At 41.3% G+C, this 21,682-nt stretch overlaps 1 protein-coding gene across 2 annotated transcripts in view; it reads right to left on the minus strand.

Annotated features, from left to right (window-relative positions):
• Positions 1 to 204: 204 nt before the first annotated feature.
• The window catches only part of FSHR (follicle stimulating hormone receptor), a 120,026-nt gene continuing 98,548 nt past the window's right edge, over positions 205 to 21,682 (minus strand). The window contains exons 5-10 of one of the 2 annotated variants that reach the window (XM_036435267.1): positions 18,859 to 18,930; positions 17,623 to 17,700; positions 14,453 to 14,521; positions 14,267 to 14,341; positions 6,378 to 6,563; positions 205 to 2,002 (exon numbers count right to left, since the gene is read on the minus strand). In XM_036435267.1, the coding sequence (XP_036291160.1) occupies positions 769 to 2,002; positions 6,378 to 6,563; positions 14,267 to 14,341; positions 14,453 to 14,521; positions 17,623 to 17,700; positions 18,859 to 18,930 (1,714 nt within the window). In that variant the 3' untranslated portion in view covers positions 205 to 768. The remainder of the gene's footprint in view (positions 2,003 to 6,377; positions 6,564 to 14,266; positions 14,342 to 14,452; positions 14,522 to 17,622; positions 17,701 to 18,858; positions 18,931 to 21,682) is intronic. The other variant, XM_036435268.1, reaches the window with a different exon arrangement.

Consider the following 21,682-nt stretch of genomic DNA (forward strand, 5'->3'; position numbering starts at 1 on the left):
AGATAGAATCTTAGTCCAGGAGTCAGAGAACTTGAAGGAGGATCCAGGGTAAGGTGGAGCAATTGCTGGCCCAGCTACTGCTGCATAGCCATGAGCTGAATTAGCAGATCATCAATAAGCTGTATGAATGACCAAATGACTACATCATCCTTGCTGTTCTCCTGTTTTTCCAAGAATCCTCCCTGTGGCCCACCTTAGTAGGAAACGTAAGGCAGGGAATTCGGGAAATGTAGGTTAGCCTATCCAATTTGACATATTGCAAAGCCATGATGTGGGTTCTCAATAAATATTTGTTGAGTGAGTGAATGAATGAATGAATGAATATTATGCTGCTGATTTTGGAATTTTTCTGGTTTCAGAACACCTATTTCTGGCTTTACCTCTTACAAGCCAAGCAGTTTTGAACAAGTCACTTAACCCTTTGAATTACTTAACCCCTTGATTTCCTCATCTGAAAAACTCCAAAGAATAACCCATGTTCTGCCTATTTAATAGGATCTTTATAAGGATCAGTTGAGGTGGTCTGAGCAAAAGCACTGTGAACATTATAAAGTGCAAAAGAAATGTGATTTTGTAGTATTGTATTATTTTAATTATTAATGTTCTGATTAATACCTCAGCTTTCTAATATTCCACATGGAGTTAACACTTCCCAACTAATTTACCTGATAAGTAAGCAAGGAAAAGAAACACTCTGTCAGCTATTCCATGGTATAGTTTTCCAAGGCAAAACAATTATTCCACACTTGGTTATATTTACACATTGTTTTATTTCTGGGCTAAATGGCTTAGAGGGACAAGGGTGTAATTGGAGCCATTGGTGACCCTGGGAATTGTAGGGCAGTGGCCATTCCTTGGATGGGAGTTGTGGGCACTGGATAAGTTTTCTGTCCTGTAAATCTGGGCTTGCATTTCATAGCAGCCGAACTTGCTCAGCAGAATGAAGAAATCCCTGCGGAAGTTCTTGGTGAAGATGGCATAGAGGAAAGGGTTTGCACAGGAGTTGATGGGGTAGAATAGGACCAGGAGGATCTTTGACTTGGACACAGTGATGAGGGGCACTTTGACGGAGGCAGAGATGGCAAAGAAGGAGATGGGTGCCATGCAGAGGAAGTCTGTGAAGATGAGCACGGCCATGCGCTTGGCAATTTTGGTATCACTGGAGGAGGACACGATGTTGGGGTTTCTCACTGTCAGGTAGATGTGAGTGTAGCAGCCACAGATCACCACAAAGGCCAGGACATTGAGCACAAGGAGGGACATAACATACAGCTGTGACAAGGGACTGTCAATATCCATGGGCAGGCAGATGCTCACCTTCATGTAGCTGCTAATGCCAAAGATGGGAAAGAGGGCGACTGCAAAAGCAAAGATCCAGCCTCCCAGCATGACACTGGCAGCATGGCGGAGCTGCACCCTACATTCCAGCCGCATGGCATGGGTGATGGTATGCCATCTTTCCAGAGTGATGGCTATTAGCGTGTAGACTGAGAGCTCACTGGCAAAGACAGTGAAAAAGCCGGCAGCATCACAGCCGGCTCCAGTTTGCCAGTCAATGGCATAGTTGTGGTACTGGCTTTTGGTGTGGATATCAACAGATGCTATGAGCAGCAGGTAGATTCCAATGCAGAGATCGGCAAAGGCCAGGTTGCACATTAGGAACCGGGGGACTGTGAGTTTGTATTGGCTGGTAATCAGAATCACCAACACCACAATGTTCCCAGTGATGGCCAGGATACTAATAAACCATATCAAGATTCTGAGAATATCATACCCCATGATATCTTCACAAGGATTGAATGCATCTGGCTTAGGTGAGCAAGTCACATCAACCACTTCACTGCATAAGCCATAGTCAAATTCACTGTACATCATGTCAATTCCTTTGGCATAACTGGACTCATCGTCTTCTGCCAAAGAGATTCTCTGACCTCTAGCCTGAGTCATATCATCAACTTCTTGCCTTAAAATAGATTTGTTGCAAATTGGATGATGCTCAGAACTAGAAAAATACACAAAAGGAATAGAATCAACATCCTGGATCCAGAATGACAAATATATCACTGTCCTTGCATAGAGTAGGAATGATGGGGTTTCTTTCTAAGATTTCTCCCTTTTCTACCAAGTCTATCTGCCCTTGAGGCTGAGATCAAGGGTTAATGCTGCTTCCTGTAAATGAGCAGAACAACTCATGTATATATTCCTAGAGTTAGATGGCCCACTGGGGAAACCATCTGGCCACAACCTGAATGTGGGGAGGAAGGCGCCTGGGACTAGCTAAGCCTTTGCTGTTAAGTGCAAATAATTTACAGATCTCATATCAACTCTACTTCTTCCCTCCTCTTCTCCATTAAGCTATGTTTTAATATGTCCAAGTAGTGTCTAGTCCCATCCCTGTACTCTGTACTCAGGTTGCTGGGAGATCTGGACAGTTTTCTAACTCAAATGAGAACATACTTGCTTCTTTTATCTATATAAATTGGAGGATGTGTCTGTAGTTAGTTCCCAGCCAGGCCCTGTCCCTGGCTCCTTGATACTTAGGGTATTGGGAGATCTCCTAATTTTCTTGAAATGTTACCAACAGCCCTATTATTATCTCACTCTCTAGGGGCCACAGTAGGCTTCAGACATGCATTTGTCCACAGCTCTCTCATATTAAATCATTCCCTAGTGAATGCCCCAAAGAGCAAATGCAGGTTGCAAGGGGCCCTTATTTGTCCCAAGTTTGTAAGTCATCTCCTGGGAGCTGGCTCTTCTTGGGCTCACTTTTCAGTCTCAGTTTTCCTTTTATACCCAAATGTACAAGAGGCCTTGTCAATAGAATAGGGGTACTTTCAGAAGGGATGTGAATGACAGCCAGATCATAAATATTCTACCCAGACAGGTGAATTGCACAGGTAGAGGAGATAGAGAGGGTAACAGTTCTGTTTTAAAGTGAAGGCTTCAAAGGAATGGGATATTTCACACTGGGTCTCCTTTGGGATGGAACTGGGGGACTGTGAGTTTGTATTAGCTGGTAATCAGAATCACCAGCACTACGCAGTTCCCTAACTCCCTCCTTCCCTGAGGGACAAGCTCACATTAATGTAAATGACTGCATTTTTCTAAAACCTTAACATAGTTTCATGTGAGTGGGAAGCGAGTGTTAAAATTCTTCAAAGACCCTCATAAACAGGAGAGATTGGCTGAGGCAGTGAAGAAAGTAGAGATACCATTTGACAGTCAAGACTAAGTACAGCCAAAGTGTCTCCAACCTGCACAGACTGAACTCCCCCCACAATGTCTAGGAGCAGCGTTGTTAGGGAGAATCCTTTCCTCTCTTTTCTTTCTCTGAGAAGTGAGATGGTTTGCCAGGAAATCATTTTCTTTTGGCCCAAAGGACTCTCCCTTTTTTGGTTGTTGTTAGAGACTGTGCCATCTTTTGTTTTAAAGAGGAATAGGTCTTCTGACATCAGTCATGGATTGCAGAAAGGGGGCTACACAGTTAACCTACATGTAATTGAAAATGCACAGAAATCTTTTGTTTTAGTCAGAGATCTTACAAGAAAGGCGAGGCAAGCTCAGAGATAGGCATAGCAGGGACAAAAGAATACTCTGTGGTCTTTATTCTAACTTCCAACTCCCAAACACTGTCACAGCTGTCATTGGATCAGTGACAACACAATCTACAAACAGAAAGCAAGTAATCTGGTGCCTGCAGACTCTAATCTGTTATGGGGACAAATCTGGCTTAACCATCTAGAGAGAGCCTTCACTTCCCGGGGCTGATGTTGGATTCTGAGAAGATTCTTACAGTTGATACCACTACCAATATATTTTAACTATTGATGCTTTCATTTCCCAAAATAGAAGTGACCCAACAACCTGAGTGCAGAAAAGGTAAACAATGCATGCCTCTGAGAAAAGAGTACAAAGATGGAAACAAGGAAAACAACATCTTGCCCCTGCAGTCCCTTTGCAAATTCTAAGAATCAGAGAGTTGGGAATTCAGTTTAGGGTCAGTTAAGAAAATGGTACTCTCAGACCGTGATAAATCAATGAACAGATATTTGGGAAGTGCATGGTGGGGTGGCCCAGAGCCTGAGATTTGGAGACACATAGACCAGAGGGTTTGCATCTGAGTTTGGTTGGTGCTGGTCAAGTTATTTACTGTCTCTGAGCCCCAGTTTCAGTCTCTGTGTGAAGGGAATAGAAATAGCACTGTTACCTTTGTGAGAATTAAATGAGATAAAGATACAAAGCATTACAGTGCCTGGCCATGAACCCTCAGGAGGTAGCAGCAGTAAGAAGACAGATGATGGTGGCTACTATCCTGTTGTGGTCTAGGCCCTGTGTGGGCGTTCAGAGGTATATGTCACTGTGCATCAGTTTAAAAGCTAGCTGTGAAGAAAAGGTCTAGATACGAGAGAAATGAATAACAAAATGAACAAAACAACAGTGCAAGCTAAGTATAACTATGAAAAGGAATTAACTAACTGGTTCAGTGACAAATAAGGGGTGTGGTTAACAAAGTCTTTGGGTGAGAGGCCAGAAGGGCCAATGACCAAAACCTCACAGTCATGAGGACCTACTACTTACACTTTGGGCATTTCCAAATGAGGACTGGAAGAACAATTTCATCCTACAACTTTGAATTCGAATCTCATTACCAGACTACACCTAATATGGTATACAATGAAATGACACCCTTAAAAATATCCTGTGGTTATCTTCCGAATTGCATAACTGCTTTGTTTTGTGTTTGTGTGTGTAAATGTATCAATTAAAGACTAAACACCCACTGCTATTTTCCTTTGTTTGGGCATTTTTTAAAAAAAGAAGAGGCATGGGCCCTGACGGCAAGTTACCATAGGGACCTAGAGAAGGAAAGAGCTGGGTGGTCTGGAGGGACCAGGGAAGGCTCCAAGTCATGGCACAGTACAAGGCAACCCTGGAGATTTCTGGTTGGGAGAGCCCTGAGGTTACATCTACACTATAGCATGTGGCAAGACAGAGGAGTAGGAGCAACACAGTAAGATTATATATATTCCTGGGGCACGTTGGCAAAAACAGCATACCATGTGCTGTGTTTGCAGTGGTCTTAATATCCTTTGAGATTTCTCCTGAGAGGTATTCAGTTCCAGGGTTTTGGCAGTGAGCTGGTATATTTCTTGCCCTGGCTAGAACAACTCTTGTGTGTAATATAAAAGAGGCAAGCCTCCTGCCTCAGCCCAAGTCCTGAAGAATTTTAGTCGTTAGGAAGAAATTCTCTGGCCCTTGAGCTAATCGGTGAGGAGTGTCCAGTACTGGATTGTTTCCCAGTGAATTTGCATGCAAATTCTGAAAAGTGATCCCTTTCTTGAAAATCTTTTAGATGGGTCTGAGGGTGAACCTCTAGTTACTTCAAAACCACTTTAAAATGTTTTGCTTGTAGGTTTTTTTTTTATTTGTTTGTTTGTTTGTTTTTGCTTTTGAGCAGGAGATATGTCTACATGAGCAGGTCAATGCATGTTAAAAGTTGCACAATAGAGGAGACACCATTAAACAGCGAAATGATGGCACCAGAAAGCTATATCAGTGCTGGGCTACCATATAGGAGTGGTGACAAGGCACCACAAGATTGAGTGTACTGTATGGTGTGATTTGTATCAATTCAGGGTGGGTGAGAGCCCAGAGAACTCCTGGTATCCTATAATTCTATCTCCAATGGATCCTTTGAATGTCTGGAACATGTGCAAGCTCCACAATATTCCCTCTCCAAATCCTGGCAATGATTATCTCAAATTTTTTTGGTTCAGTTATCTCTGGGATATGGCTCTATTGGGATCACCATCTTTAACCTGACCAACCTTGAAAGCCAAATGAACAGATGTCCCAGACTTTGTCCTCCCTGTGAGGTGCTAAAATCCAAAGATAGATTAGAGAGGCTTAGTGTGGCTGGGATGTGCCATGGATGTGTGTGCATCAGTCTCTGGTGTGGTGTTTATGCTTCTTCCCTCCAAAGTTGACATTGGTGGTTCCTGGGACATTTATGGGGTGCAGAGTTGGGACCTGAAGGATAAATCCATTATTTAGAGGCAAACGGGAAGAAATATAAATTTATAATAGTATCAGCCATGCGTTAGGCACTATACTTGGTGTTTTTCATGTTTTCTCATTTAATATTTGGTAGGTAGTCTACCATGTGGGTAGCCTTCTCCCATGAGCCCATTTCAAAGAGACTAGAAACTCTTCATAATACCGAGGCTTTGATCTAGCATATGTCTACGGGCTTTCATCAAGAAGATCTTGCATCCAGTGGATTCTCTTAATGCCACAGGTACATAGAAGTTGTAGACCAACTTCTGCATTGGAGAGCTTCCAAGCAAGGGTCAAGAGGTGGACAGGAGAAGACTCACATTTGCTGTCTCCAGTTTGCAAAGGCACAGCAATGGCTGGGGTAGGTGAGGGTGGCCTCTGTGAGTGCAACAAGCTTTTCTAGACTGGGAAGCTTTTTTAAGTTGTAAGTCGACCTGGCCCGTAGCTTCTTAAGATTTTCTAAGCCATAGCTAGGCAGGGAATGGATCCTGGTTCTTGAAATATCTCTAAAAAGAGAAAAAGTAAACATAACCCGATTACCATGGGTCTAAAATATTCTGCTCCATTAGCAGGCAAAATAGCAGACACAGTAGTGATACTCTTACATGGATGAGAAGGGAAACTCCAATTCATTAAACATACCTTGGTCAGACCAATATTCTGCTAACAGGAAATTTGGTTCAGTAGAAGTCCTAACCCTTGTGTTTGTGGTAGGAGACTTAGATAACAGGATACATTGAATTCTGAATATACTTGCATCCTGGCTGATCTGGGGCTTAACTGTAGCCTCCATCTCCCTTCCTACAGTGTATAGAATAGACCAACAAATTTGCATAGGAGTGAGGGACTCTGATCATCTCCTTCCCATTTTAAAACCAGCTTAAAATAGTTCTGATGAACTGGGGTGGAATCTATGGCCAAATATCAGAAAAGGGTGAGAAGAGAATACACTGTAAGGGGAAGAAGAGTCTGGTGGGTAGTAGGGGCATCCTCAGCACAAAGTCAAAATAGCAATATAGAGTAGTAGTTATGAACATGGCATCCATAGCCAGACTTGCCTGCATATGTACCCTGCCCCTCTACCTCTCAGATTTATGGCCTTGATTAATTTCCTGAGCTATAACATAGGAATGATAATAATCATATCCACCACAAAAGGTTGTTGTGAGAATTAAATGAGTTAAATAAAATACACAAAGAACTTCCGGGGCAAAAGCTGGCAGCTATTATCCATAAATAAATAAATTAATTAATTAATCTCTCCTTCTCTCTCATACATCACATGATCAGAGACAAAATAGCAAGATTTCTGAAACACAAAATTGTGAGCAAAGTGGAATGATTTAAGCTACTAAGATTTAGGGTAGTTTTTATGCAGCAGTGCCAAACCAAAGCACACTCCCAGTGAAGTCTCTGTGATTCCATCGTCTCTCTCATTTTTACCAGTTGTAGAAGTATTTTTCCTTGAAAGCCATGCGGAGCACAATAGCATTATGTTTGTATGCTTTCTGCCTCTCTCACCACTTACTATCTTTTGCTTTATAAAGTAGCTCTTTGTATTTGCATTTTATCTCTCCTACAGGGCAGAGGGCTCCTTGCATTCTAAACAGTGCCTTTCACATTGCAGGCACCCAGGAAAAGGTGGTTTTGTTTGAAGATAGTCTGGGGAGTAACACTGAAGGATTGGGGAATAAATAGATCACCCCAGCCAACTGTGATGTCTTCTAACCTCTAGCAATTACAAAGAATCTTGTACCTTGTATTATCTTTTCTATGGTTTCATATTGTTTGACTTTTCATGTATATTTGTTTTGTCTCCTCGGCCAGATTTCAGATGCTCTAAGAGCAGGGATTATTAAGATATTTTTGTGTTCTGCATCATATCTGGCACATGTTTGTGCTCATGAAATCTACTCACTAGATACTTGTCTGATGAGCAGAGATGCCTCAGCAGCATAATAACAACAAGAGGCAGGAGCAAATCTTACAGGGGAGCAATTAAAAAAAAAAAATGCCACATAGACTGAGAGAGAAAAATCTGAATTTACAGGAAGCTCAGCAAAAGGGTGTTTCTGCAGCAGGCAGTTCTATGTGACTGACAGCATCAAAGCCACCAGGAAAGGAGCAGCCTTGTGCAAAGTTTACAAGGAGATAGAATAAGGAGGATAATGTGTTGGGTGGGTTGACATGAATGCAATCCAATGCCTTGGTGTGTGATTGGGAACTTGTTAGGGAAGCTTTGGTGCCTTTCTGTCTGCTCAGTGTTCTGGAGTCAGCTGATTCCTCCTTTTCTCAGCTACAAAATCCATGAGCTGCTATCATTTGCACCAGGTGGCTTTGCTGCCTTGAGAGTAAGGCATCTTGTCAAAGTCCTGGTACCCAGATCTTCTCCTGATTGGTGTTGAAAGGAGGGAATGGTTGATAGACACTTAGGGTTTGATAAAGCAAACATTTTAGTAAAAGTGGTTCCTGGGTGGTTGGAAAATAAAAGTGATTGTAGATGTGTTTGCCTAATGGTTACTGGATACTTGCTGAAGTTAGCAGGCATGGAACCTTTCAAGACGTTTACATTTTGAGCTGGCAGAGAAATATTTCTCTGGTTTCCCCACGGAGTAAGAAAAGTTCATAGCAATTATGTAAGCAGTGATACAGATAAGAGGATACTGTTCCGTGTGATTTGACACTTAACAGATACTATCCACACACACACACAAACACACGGGCACACAGATACACAGTCCATTCCCTGGCTGCGATCCTTCCATGTGGCCTGAAAATCTAATATTAGTTTTTAATTCCTTTGTAGAAGCACTTTCCACTCTTAGGATGCAACTATCCCTGGGGAAGTAGCAAAATAAGACATTATCAGTTATTCATATCTAATGAAGTAGGTTAATATGATTATAGGATAAGGTAGGCTTTTTGAGAGACCCCCAGAACACAAAGGGTGACAGTGAGAGGTTTTTAGAAGGATTATTCTGAGCAACTAGATTTTGAGGACTAAAGTGAGCGGGGAGGAGGGGATCCACAGGATTTGAACCTTGAAAGCCAGGTATCAGAGTTTAAAATTTACATAAGCAGAAGAATGGCTTATTGAAAGATGTGTTTTTATAAGATTAATCTTGAGAACCTTGAGCCTGGCACATAGTAGGTGTTCATAAATACTTGTTAAACGAGTCAGAAGGCGAAAGGATTGAAGATAGGAAGGAGATGAAGGCTGATGCAGAAATTTAGGCATAAGCTAGGAGCTCTCCTTCTCACACAATGTCACTTCATCAATTGAATGTCACTGTATCACATGCCAGAGATTTATTGGACACCTGCTATGTTACTATAACCTCCTGTGACAATTTCTGCAGAGCTTATTGTCTGGGCAGTGGCATTTGTCCCTCTGTAGGATATTTTAGGTACTATTTATTTTTAAGTTCCTCTATCCCCTACACCTAACATAGTATCAGACACGTAGTCGTTACTCAATCAACATCTACTACATGTATCACCTGTAAGACCTACTATGCTCAATGAATAGCTGAGAATGTTTGATTTATTGCTGACATTTATAGGGATGGGGGGGCTGGACAAGGGGACAGGGTAGTCTTGGGTGGGCTGGTGTTTTTAATCCTTGTCTTCCTGGTTGGTTTAATGGCTGCAGTCTTAAAACGTCACTCTGGATAACAACTCAGCACATGCTACGTTTTGGCAGTGACTGGTTTTGACAATTTAAATCCTGACATGTACCAATGGGAGTCTTCATGGAAGATGGCTGGCGCTGAAGAGATTTAGTAATCCTAACTGTTTCAACATTGTTAGGATTCTTGATTTTGCGATGTGAAGTGGAGAGGGAGAAAGCAGTCAGTAATAAGACGCTGTGTCAGGAGAGGCAGGAGTTAAATTGTGCTCTGTGCCCCGTTTAATAAAGTGTGTTATAGCCAGTGCCACAAATTTGATTTGAACAATTTCTATTTTTACCAGCAAAGATGTTATTATAGGTCAATCATTTCCATAAGTGCCAGCACATTTCTGGTGTGTAGTACACTGACAGATGGTTAGAAGACCTCTCTTTCATGATCCCAGGCGGAATAAAAAGGCAATTTACTGTCTATAGGACTGTGGGTACACTGGTAATGGAAGAGAATCATTCTTATACAAATAACTCAGTGTTTGAATCTCAACTATCAAATGAATCTGAACTATAGCCAAATCAATTTGATAAACTATCGGAATATGATTGTACTGGCTCCAGCTTGCAAAGGCAATGCATTAAAATTTTTCCCACAGGAAACTGGTTCCTAAAGAAACAGCAATTGCTTGATAGCTTAAAAAAACAAACTTGAGTGAGTTCAGAATATCAGGTGAAAACTCAGATGGCCACTGGCATTCAAGGTCAGGACTCATGAGGGGGAAATCAGGATGCTAGGCTGCTTCTCCGAAATCCAATGCAGCTTGTCTGTGTGCCCCTGGCTTTCTCTGAATCTATTTCTCTTTGCAATGGAACATCTCACCCCTGTACCCTCGGGGGCCCAGAGGCTCCCTGTTTTACACTCAACTAACATTTTTGCCTTCAGGAAAGGAGTTATTGGTTTGGGTGTTCTCTGAATTCCCTCAGGATTCCTTGCACATGCTTGCTGTTGGGGAGGAAGATTCACACAGCTGGCTCACAGAGGATAATGTGTAGAGAACAGGGCGAGGCTTCTCAAGCCCCAGCATTGGTGAGAAGGCAGTGATTCTGGGCTGGGAGGACCGGCAATATCAGCCGGGAAGTTCTCAGAGCTGCAGTTTTTCAAATTATCCTTCTCCTCCACCCCCAACTTGCTGAATCAAAAACTCTGGGTGTGGGGATGGGCTCTCGAGGCTTTCACCAGCATGCCAGGTGACTTTGATGTATGGTCAAATTTAGAACCACTGCTTGAGGGCAGTTGTGCACCATCTCACTGCTGAGATGGCTCATAGCTGAGCTCTCCTTTGGGAATTGCCCCTGTTTGACTTACCCAAGATTTGGCTCCTACCCAGGGACAGCAATCTGACCCAAGGCACAGTTGCAGCACTAGCCTGAGTGGCATCTCCTGTGGGCTGAGCAGTCTGTACACACTCCTTCTCCTACCCATCAACCCACAGCACCTGGAGTGGGCAGGTCTTCTGCACATTCCTTACCAAGCAGCTCACACACTAGGGTTTAGTAGCTTGGGTTGGCACATCAGGTTGCAGAAGTGGAAGATGGGAAAGGCCATAATCCCAGGTCAGCAAGCAGAGAGGCTGGAAAGATATCTGTGGACTAACCTAAAAGCCCCAGAATAGGAGCCTTGATGTTAAGGTGATCAGTCTTCTTCCCTCTAAAGCACATGTGTCAAACACAAGGCCCGCGGGCCAAATCCGTCCCGCCAGGCCTTGCAATGTGGCCCGCACTGCGCTGTCATCACTGCACTCCGCTGCGTTTCCATCACAATGACAGTTTATGACTGTTCAGTAAACCATTCGGCCCGCGATTTAGGCTGGATTTTAGATTTTGGCCCCTTCTCTGATTGAGTTCGACACCCCTACTCTAAAGGGAGGAGAAGAACACTAGCAATTACTACAGGATAGGCAGGATTCTTGTCAAGGGTGTTGCATATATATTCTCGTGCATTGAGATTGAAAGGTGGAGGAATGCAGTATTACTCTCTACCCTTTTAAGTCATGGCGAGGGCTCATAGTTCCTTTGGATTTTCTGTAAATTTCATTTACTTCTCTTTGGCCAGGTGTATTCCTGTGGTAAAGGGGTGAAAATGGACCTGTAACTTGAGGACCATTCATAGCTGCCTGTGGTGGTGACATCCCTCTTCTTGCTGGCCATATGGTTAGGCAGCTGGTGGGCTCTGTGTGTTCTCCATCAGACCCTCCGAGGGCACACCCTGCACACATATGCCTCAGCCTGGGACCTGCTTGCACAACCATAGAAGGCAATCTTCTGTGCTGTGTGTATGTTCTTGCAATGGGAGCCTGGTTTTTATAATTATTTCCTCCTCTGTTTTAGTTCACAGCCAATGGCAGGGACCTAATCTAATTAGACATATTTCTGGACTTGAGGCAACATGAGATTGTGGGAATACATGGGCACGTGAGGCAGAAAACCTAGTTTCTGGTCCAAGCTCTGTGGCTTACGGTGGCAGTGTGATCTCTAGCACATCACTTTCCAGGATAATGGGATTCTGTCCAACTTGAATGTTCTCAGTAGCAGTCAGCGGTGAAGGTGCTATGACTTAATAATGCACCCGATATAGGTGACTTATAAAACCTCTTCTTCCTATCCGAGTATTGTTGGCCATAACAGAGGGAGGTACCTGTTTAGGAACATTCAAGCCCCTTAGGAATTTTAGTTATGTGCAATTGACAAACTGCTATTCTGGTGGTCAAAGACATCCAAAGCACTTTCTCTAAGTTTATTTATCTTCGAGTACGCTAAGAATAGGAACCATTAATTAAGCATTACAAGTTCTAAGTACTTTGTGTAATTGGGCCCATGGACTGACTATGCCTGGCACTCTTTATTTGTTATGCCATTTCCTATTTGGTGTTAAAAGCATGCATCATGGTCTGATATATTGTTATATGTTTAGTTAGGGTCTGACTGCCCATTATGAGAATAAGCTTTCTGTGAGGAGGAACTTTCTTTTGTCTCCTGTCCTATATATAGTGCATGGCACAGGGCTGGTTCTTAACATCCATCTGTTCAATGAGTGAATCTATAAATATACACATACACACATTTACGTACATTTATAATATTATTAAGCCTCCAATAGTATTAGGAATTAGGTATTATATAGTTTTTGCCACTTCCTTTTGGTGAGGAAACCATGGCTTGCAGCAAGGAGGGAATTGGCTTTAAACCCAGGTAGTCTGTCTGGCACTTCCCCTTTAAGTGCTCACACTTCTTCCTTTTGCTTATATTTCTTTGAACTGTTTTTTTTCTTCAAAGAGACAGAGTCTCATGTATTGGTTACAACATGTCCTTTATCATCAATACCAACTATTTTATGAATTTCTGCTTCACCCTATAGGGTCTCGTGTTATTTGTAAACCCACTAAGCCCAATAAGAAAAAGAACCTAGGAAATACATAAGTTCCAGCCAAAAGAAGAATATAAGCTTTTTGGTAAAAATGAAAGTGATGTTGATAGGTGATAGGTAGGAAACCACACATAGTATGTTATACTGATTGGCGAATAAGAGGTATAGATGAGTGGCTCCCAGATGCTCACTGACCTTAGACAGCTATCTATCGATAGGATCATCTAGAAAACCTTTAGAATTATTCATGAGTTTTCTGTTTTTGGTTTTTTTACTCATTATTTCTTCTTGCATCTTACTCCTTCCTTCTGGGTTCCCTCTTTCTTCCTATAGTAAATTCATCAGTAGGTGTAGTATGTCTTGCTTAGAGCCCTGAAAAAAACACATTTTCTAAAAGCTCTTGCCGATTTTGGTCCTTTCAGCCATAAAGGCAGTGGGAGTCACAGAAGGAAGAATTCACTGTTGACTGAGGGAAGAGATGGGAATTAGAATGACCCTGTGGAAAGGCAAAGGCAGATGAGAATAAGGGAAAGTCACTCCTGGAGGGAGAGACAAGATCTGAAAGCAACAATAGAGACAGAAATGCTGATGCAGGACTATGAGGCACTGAATGAATCCCAGGAGACCTGGAATCCAGGTAGCGAGGATTCAAAAATTGATGTGTGTGTGTATCTCACTGGGTGAGGAAAACTTCTGTGCATTGAAGGTAAGGAAGGAACGTGTTCTCCCTTCCAGGGAAGAGGGACCTGGCAGAGTGGTTAAGAGTTAGTACTGAGTCAGATCAGTTTGGTGTTAAAGTCCTGCTTTAAAATTTGCATGACTGTGGATGAGTTAGTTAACCCCTCCAGGGAAGCCAGTTTTCCTTCTCTAACATGAAACCAGTAGCTTATATTGCAAAGTTTATTTTAAGGATTAAATTAGAAAAGGCATCTTAAACCTTTAAAACACTGTCTGGGGCTTGGTAAATGCTCCTTAAATGTTGTTATTTCATTAAAAGTTAGAATGTGGACAGCCCTAAATTGTCGCTATAGTTTGCAGATGACAGACCAACATGACCTTGATTCCAGCCCTATCTTGAAGCTTTTATGAATTGGAGAAAGTTGACTTCCAACTTATTTTTACATGCTGATCTCTTGTGCGTGGCAATGGGACAAGCTACTCACAGAACGACTGGTCCAGAGGCTCCCTGGAAAACATCATTAGGCAATTCTTCCAAATTATTGTTATCACTTAGATTCCTGGGGACGGAGTTGAGGAAAGAAGAAGGGAAACACAAAGCCACATAAACATCACTGTTCTAAGAGCCATTTCCCTCTCAATGGCCTGGAAGAATAGTCAGGGCTACTTACAGCTCATCTAGTTGGGTTCCATTGAATGCACAGCTCTGGATTTCTTCAATCCCATTCTTACTCAGCCATCTGAAATAAAAGGCCCATTAAAAAACCAATAATGTCAGATGCAAACAATACAAGGTTTCATAATTGGAAGCACTGGGGCAAGGTCAGACAGTGCAGGTTAGTGCCATAAATACAATGCCACCCTAAGGCTCGGGGTGGATGGGAGACTGATTTATCACTGCATAACCTTTTGAAATGTTTGACATTCACATTATGTGCATGTTTTACCTATTCAGAGAAATAAATGAAATTTGATTTTGAAAAGGCACACGTAGGCATAGCAGCCTGAATCCTGCAAGGTCTTTGCACACATCATTTGTTGCAGGGTCGATGCCATGGGGGAGCTGATGGTAATCCTCCTCCTGAAGGACAGAAATCAAAACGACGATTGAACAACTGTTTATAAGACAGCAAACATTTTATATCACCTTTCTCTAAGGCCTTAAGCCTCTCACCCATACTCTCATCCATAGCAGCAGGCCTGGCTGTCATCAAAATGTGATCTAATTAGGTAAGCTGTCACACAACCTGAACATCTCCTGTCACCCATAGGGACCTGGTTATTGGAGGTTTGTGGAGGTGATTCTGGGTTAAGTCAGAAAGGAAGATAAATCAATTATAGAGACTGTGGGTCGTGGTGGGGGGAGGTGGTATGAGTGAGCATGGAGGAGGCTGGATGTGAACAGGCATCCTGACTGTGCAAAGAAGTGAGCAGGTTTGCCTGGACAGGGAGCCCAAGGACCCTTGGGCCATCAGCTCGTCATTGCTGTGTTCCTGGGTGGATCTGGAGCCGTAAGAGCCTCTGACCACCTGCTTTTGATGTGCTGCCAGGTTCTTTTCCGTGTGGGACTTGGTGGGTTTACAAATAACTGTTCACAAGCTGGTCTAGTGAAGCTCCTGCATATTGGGGACTCTAGCTTTTAGACTTCAAGAAGGTGCTGAAAATCACAGAACAATTATGGTTTTTGTCTTCCTCTTGGAAGCCAGTTTAGCTAAAAAAAAAAAATAAAAAAATAAAAAAAAAAAAGTACAGACCTGAGCAAGATAAATCTTTTAAAACATTAGCATTTAATTGGTGGCTTCTGATGTCTTAGGAGTAGCAATGCACCTCCCCCCACATCCTGCCAGCCCATCCCCTACCCAGGAAAAAGCCTGGCCCAGGCACATCCAGCCTCCCGACTTCCTTGTCAGCCACTCCCAGGTAGTGAGAGTTGAGGGAGCAGCTGCCCCTACCTGGAGCACACACAGGAGTCAGCAAACGTTTTATGCCAAGGGCCAGTTAGTAAACTTTAGGGTTTGTGGGCCAAGAGGCAAAATGGAGATTACTACAGAGATACATTATAATATTTACTTATAAAATAATTTCCACAAAATTTTTGACCAAATTTAAAATATAATAGTAACAATTGAGTACATTTGGGGGTTAGATGGGAATACCATTAAAAATAATAATTTTTTTTCCCCCAGGGGAATAGCATTTTGCTTAATTTAGGTTAGATGTAACTGTTTCTGTCATCAAAAGGTAGAAACTAGCCTTAGCTCATGGGCCATGGTTGGCTGGCCTTTAATCTATGTCAGGGCTGTGTAAATCTGCAAGGGCTCCATCTGTTTTTCTGTAGAATAGATATTATTTTTTGAACATATGTGTCCTACAAATGGACTTGATGATTCTGTTTCCTCTGCTTGCCCTTTGCTCTGCCTAACCACACTCATCTTTTAAAGCCCAACGGGACACAACCTCCTTTCTCAACCTTCTTTTTCTCATTTTAACTTTTCCTTCAACCTTCACATCACAGGCCAATCAGAATAAAATTTTCCTTCTTTATTCTTAGAATAGTTGCTTTTACTTTGCATGTCTTTTATTTTGTTTGTATTTTAGTTCATTTCTTTTGCTTTCCCATTTCTCATACTTGCCACACCTTCATCAACTCATTCCAACACACACACACACACACACACACACACACACACACACAAATTCCAATTACCAAAAACATATTAAGTGAAAGGATTAAGTATTATTCATCTATAATTTTTATCCTAATACTGTGTACTTTGAATATATGCCTTTGATTTTATTTTTTTCCTTCTCACATCCAGTTCCTCTGCTAGTCTCTTTCAAACCTTTTCATTTATTCTCTAATTAATTTATATCAAATACTGTGCTTAGCTTTATTCTTTAGTATGTCCTTATCTCTACTATTTCTCTATCTCTTTCTTCTCTCCCTATTCCTCTCCCTCTCTCTCAGCCTCAGCCTCACCATCTCCCTTTCTTCCCAGCCTGTCATATTATTGTTTTGAAAAGGATGAAAATTCTTCCCAGACTGAAACTTACCTTTTGTACTCATTGGCATATTAAAAACACACGTATATATTTTAAAATAATACAACAATATGTGAAATGGAAAGATAAAATGCTTTCCTTACAGATGTAATTGCAGCTACTGATTCCCTAAAAGTCCTCTGTTCATCTGACTTCCAAGGATCTCACAAACACTTGGGGAGCCCCTAGTGCCCTATTTCTTGGCCATCTTGGGAAGTGGTTACACTCCCACTCAGGCTCCTGGCACAGAATATTAGAAGGTAGTTCATTAATGACACAAAATGCATTAAGAACTTTCCCAGAAGTCAGAGGGAGTAACTCAAGCTCATTAAAAAAACGTGATTGTTCCAAGAAAATGAGAAGTCTTCTTATGCTCAGCATGGGGCTGAATGGAGCTGCTTCGCATAGTTCTCAGGGAAGATTCATATCTTCCTGGATTCAGCCTCCTTCCTGTCTTTTTCTTTGGGCAACAAAAGCCTTGCCAGGCAATAACTAGCTTTATTGATGCGTGAGATATTCTGTCCTTTGGAACAGATGTTGCATCACAGGAGACCATCATTCAAAGAGCAATTTTAAATACTTGAATCACACCACAGCTTCATACATTATTAACAGGATTCCATGTTGTGATTCTGAAATGCAAAGATGGGCCATGAGAGAAAAACACAGAACCAGGGAGAAATTTAAATGGTGAGACGCCGAAGTTACCCAGACGGAAAAGGAGTATCCTATTATGAGAGAGATGATTAAATGAAAAAACCAAACGGTCCTCCACTGGATTTTGTTTTTCTCTACTTACAGAATCAGGCTTTCAGAACTCAGTCCCATGAAAGAATTTCTTTCCACTGTGTGGATGTGTATATTGTCTTGAACATCTCTAGAAGAAATTACAGATGGATTAGATGTTTAGTTAGCTCATGTGACCTTCCCACTTTTAGTTGCTTGGCATAATGTAGTGTTTAGCTGAGGTAATGTTTCAATCATTATTGTCTGAAGAATGATAAGTTCAAAGTTTGGGAAGCAAATGGCATCTAATTTATCTTTAGTATGTTAGTTTTTAACAGGGAAATTATATACATGTAATATATTCTCTTTGAAAGTTTTCCCAGCTAATTTCACTGTGGTAAGGTCCTAACATTTATTGTCCTTATCTCCACAGTTGGTGTCTGCTCAAATATGACAAAAACACCTAAACTGGCCTTTCATCTCTACCCCAAACTTTTCCATCCCCTTCTTATGCCAGTTTCCTGTCTTCTGTTCTGGGGACACAGGAAAATGTTATCATTGATTTTTCTCTCCTGAATAAAAGGCTAGAGAAAGTCTCATTTTTCTGTCCTCTCATTAAGATTCTCAGTGGAGTCTGATCTAACATATAAATGTAGAAATAGTAAATTGCTCAGAATAATATGAGAAATTTTGGAATATTTTCTTTTTTTTTTTTTGTCCCTCCCAGTCTCCCTTTCCCCTCTCCTTCCTCTTTTAGCTGCTTATGTTCCTCCCCCCCCCCCAATTTCCTTCTGTGTCCGTTCAGAGTCTTACAACTTCACTTGCCATTATACATTGCCTTTCTCCTCCTCTTTCAAAATCAGGTGCCTTGAGAAAAGGCAAATACATTATGTCACTAATATAGTTTGAATTTGTTTGTCAGGTGGTTTCTTTAGTCCTAGGACGGCATGGGAATTCTGGGGGTGGGGGGTGGGGTGTGAGGGGGGAAGAAAGGATGGTGGAAGACAGGGACGTTTCAGGGGAACTGTATACCAGGCACTAAATAGCGAAGACTGGAGAGACTGCTTGATTTGCTATAAGCCGGCTCTGTTGACACCTGTCTTATGAGGAGCCTGCTGACTTCCACCAGACTGAGATTAGAGGCCCTTAGGTAAAACCAAGGCCACTCACTGTTTGCTTTCCTATCTCTGCTCAGCCAAAGCAACATATTTGGAAGATGCAGACTAAACAATGCATATTACAGGCCCGAGGCTGTTGGGCAAGACAGTACCAGAGTAAAGTGTTGGTAACGGTTCAAGGAGAAACTTACAGTAGAACTTTCTGGAGAGACTGAATCTTGTGAACAGTTGGAAAATGCTTAATACCTGTGTTGGATATTAACCTAAAAAGAGAGAAAATGAGAATGAGGTAAAATAAAACTGGCTATTTTACCAATTGCTAAAGTATAAGCTTTTTTATGTTTAAAATATTCATTTTGAGCTATTAGAAAAAGGTACCAGAAAATCCCATAATATATATGAAACATGCTTACATTTTCTATTTTAAGGCTTTAACTAGGTCTAGTGAGCTATTGATTCCTTAGAGGAGAGAAACGTGCACCTTAAGCACACAGGGTCTAGTATGCCACAATGAAGACTTTTTTTTTTTTTTTTTTAAAGATTAAGAAGTCAGTATGATCCAAAAGATTAACCAAAGAATGTATTTGCCAATATGCATAACCAATGGACACAGACAATAGTATGGTGAAAGCCCGGGATTGGGGGCAAGTATGAGCCACAAGCAGTCCATGGGAAAAAAAAGGAGACATCTGTAATACTTTGAACAATAATGTTTAAAATCAAACAACAAAAGCATGTGATTTTCAACTAGGTAACAAAATTTTCCCAAATCGTTCTTTGTTTCTAATCTCCTCGTATTTTTGGAGAACTGTCTCTTCTCCATTCCAAATTACTTGGTTGAGATTAGACCATGAGTTCCATGCCTCTTCACAGCTGTCTCCTGGGAGAAGATTGGAGTCTCGTTAGAGTCCATTGAGAGGCAGTCCATGAATTTCTACATTTGAAATTGCAGAGCTAGTTTATATTTGATAATATGAGTTCAGAAAGTTTGGGATGGGAGAATGAAACAGGGAGGGAGGAAAGATAAGTAAGACAAGGATAAGGTATTGAATTGGCTACCACAATTGGTGACTGGTACTTAATGCCAAGGACTTGATTTAGAGGTTTTCAAAAAGGATCTCAGAACTATTGCTCTGAATAAAGGACAAAGGAAAGCATTTATCTATAGACTACTATTTCCTCTTGGTCCAGTATGTCCTGCTGGTATTAACTCTCTGCTTCTGCCTTGCACTCCGTGAGTGCCCAGTGAGTTCCTACTGGGTATCTTAGAGTGGTTGAAAGAATTCCCAGGATAGAATGGTATGCAAGGCCACTGAGTGCTGTTCACTTGTACCTGCATTAAGCTGGTTGACATTTTGGTGGATCTGGGTGCCACAGCATTGGTGAAGAAGGTTTTCAAATGGCATCTGAGAATTGTCTGACACATTCTTCCTCAGCGTTTCCCTCACTCTTGTGAGCTACTCAGAATCCTTCCAATACCTCCCCGCTCCCATTTACCTTTCCTGTGTGTGGGTCCCTAAGCCAGAATTGGCTGTGATTGCTTCAGTCTAAAGAACCTTCACTGGTACTCTCAACATTGCGAAGGATTGTGTCTTCTGGGATTTATGGTTTTAGAGCAGATGTTGGTGTCTTGTTCTCTGTATATAAAGAATCAGGGAATTCTTCCTATGGGCTCCCTGTGATGGTTCTTAAATATTTTGTTCCCAATTATCTATGTAGAACACATCTTGGTCAATTCTACTTTTGATTATGTACTTCAGCCGCCCTTGAGATGATCTTCCAATGCTTTTTATTTGAGGAAAGGGATTGTTAATATGCTATACCTAGTAACAGCAAATTTATTTATGTTGCTGAAATTTTGCCTTTTCTAAAATGTCATGTCAGTGCAATCAAATATTGTGAAATTTTTGAATATGGCTTCTTTCACATATTATAATGCACTTGAGATTCTTCCATGTCATGGTGTGTATCAGTACATTGCATTTTATTGTTGAGTAGAAGTCTATTGCATTGATATACCATAGATTATCCATTCACCTTCATTATAAAGGGCACATAGGTTGTTTCCACTTTTTGTGATTATAGGGGGAAAAAAGCTTTTTTAAACATTTGTATACTGTGGGAAGAGGGAGGGGAGGGAAGGAAAACATTTTTATTGGGTAAATAACTGTGAGTGGGATTTCTGGCTAGGATGGTAAGTGAATGCTTAACTTTGTTAGAAACTGCCAAACTGCTCTCCAAAGTGGCTATACCATTTTGCTTTCCCACCAGCAATGTATGAGAGTTGTAGTTGTTCTATATATTTTGGTTATTTAAAAAACCTATCTTCTTTGAATATAAAAATAATATCTATTTATTGTGAGACTTATGAAAAATATGGGAACATCTACAGAAGAAAGTAAAAATAATCTCTAGTTTCACTACTGAGAAATAGCTTCTGTTAACCTTTGGAGTTTGAAGAACAATTAGCTTTCATGGTTGCTCTCTATAACCTGTGTGATTCTTCTCATTCCTAACAGAAACATTGCCATAACTAAGTACCTTCTAGCTTGGCACAGTCCTACTCCACAGTTGTTCTTTAATCATAGCAGCCTTTTATTTTTAGATCTCTTCTCATGTGTCTATGCAACATTCCCTTAATGAAACATCAAAACAAGGATCATATTTAATATTTTCTGACAATCTATTAAGTTTGTGTGCAGATTTGGAATGCATTATGTGTTCACAAAATATTGAGTTAATTGGTTGATGTTTCAAAGATGTTTCTTGCTTTTTTTTTTCACCAAGAATGTATCAAAACCCTAGTTAACATACTTGTCAGGTATCACTGCTACTTGGAGTAATTAATCTTAAGCAGGCAGGGAGGTTTGGAGGTCAGGGATCAGGAGAACCAACATGCCAACTCTGGCATAGACTGGACACAAGCCATCTAATATCTCTGGACTGGAAAGGTTGTGGACTGAGTGATATCAAGTTAGACACCTCTGTGACCTGTTTCACATCCTGCCTGGTTTC

The sequence above is a fragment of the Pipistrellus kuhlii genome, unplaced genomic scaffold, assembly GCF_014108245.1.
Source record: "Pipistrellus kuhlii isolate mPipKuh1 unplaced genomic scaffold, mPipKuh1.p scaffold_m20_p_13, whole genome shotgun sequence".
In the NCBI taxonomy this organism is placed as follows: Eukaryota; Metazoa; Chordata; class Mammalia; order Chiroptera; family Vespertilionidae; genus Pipistrellus; species Pipistrellus kuhlii.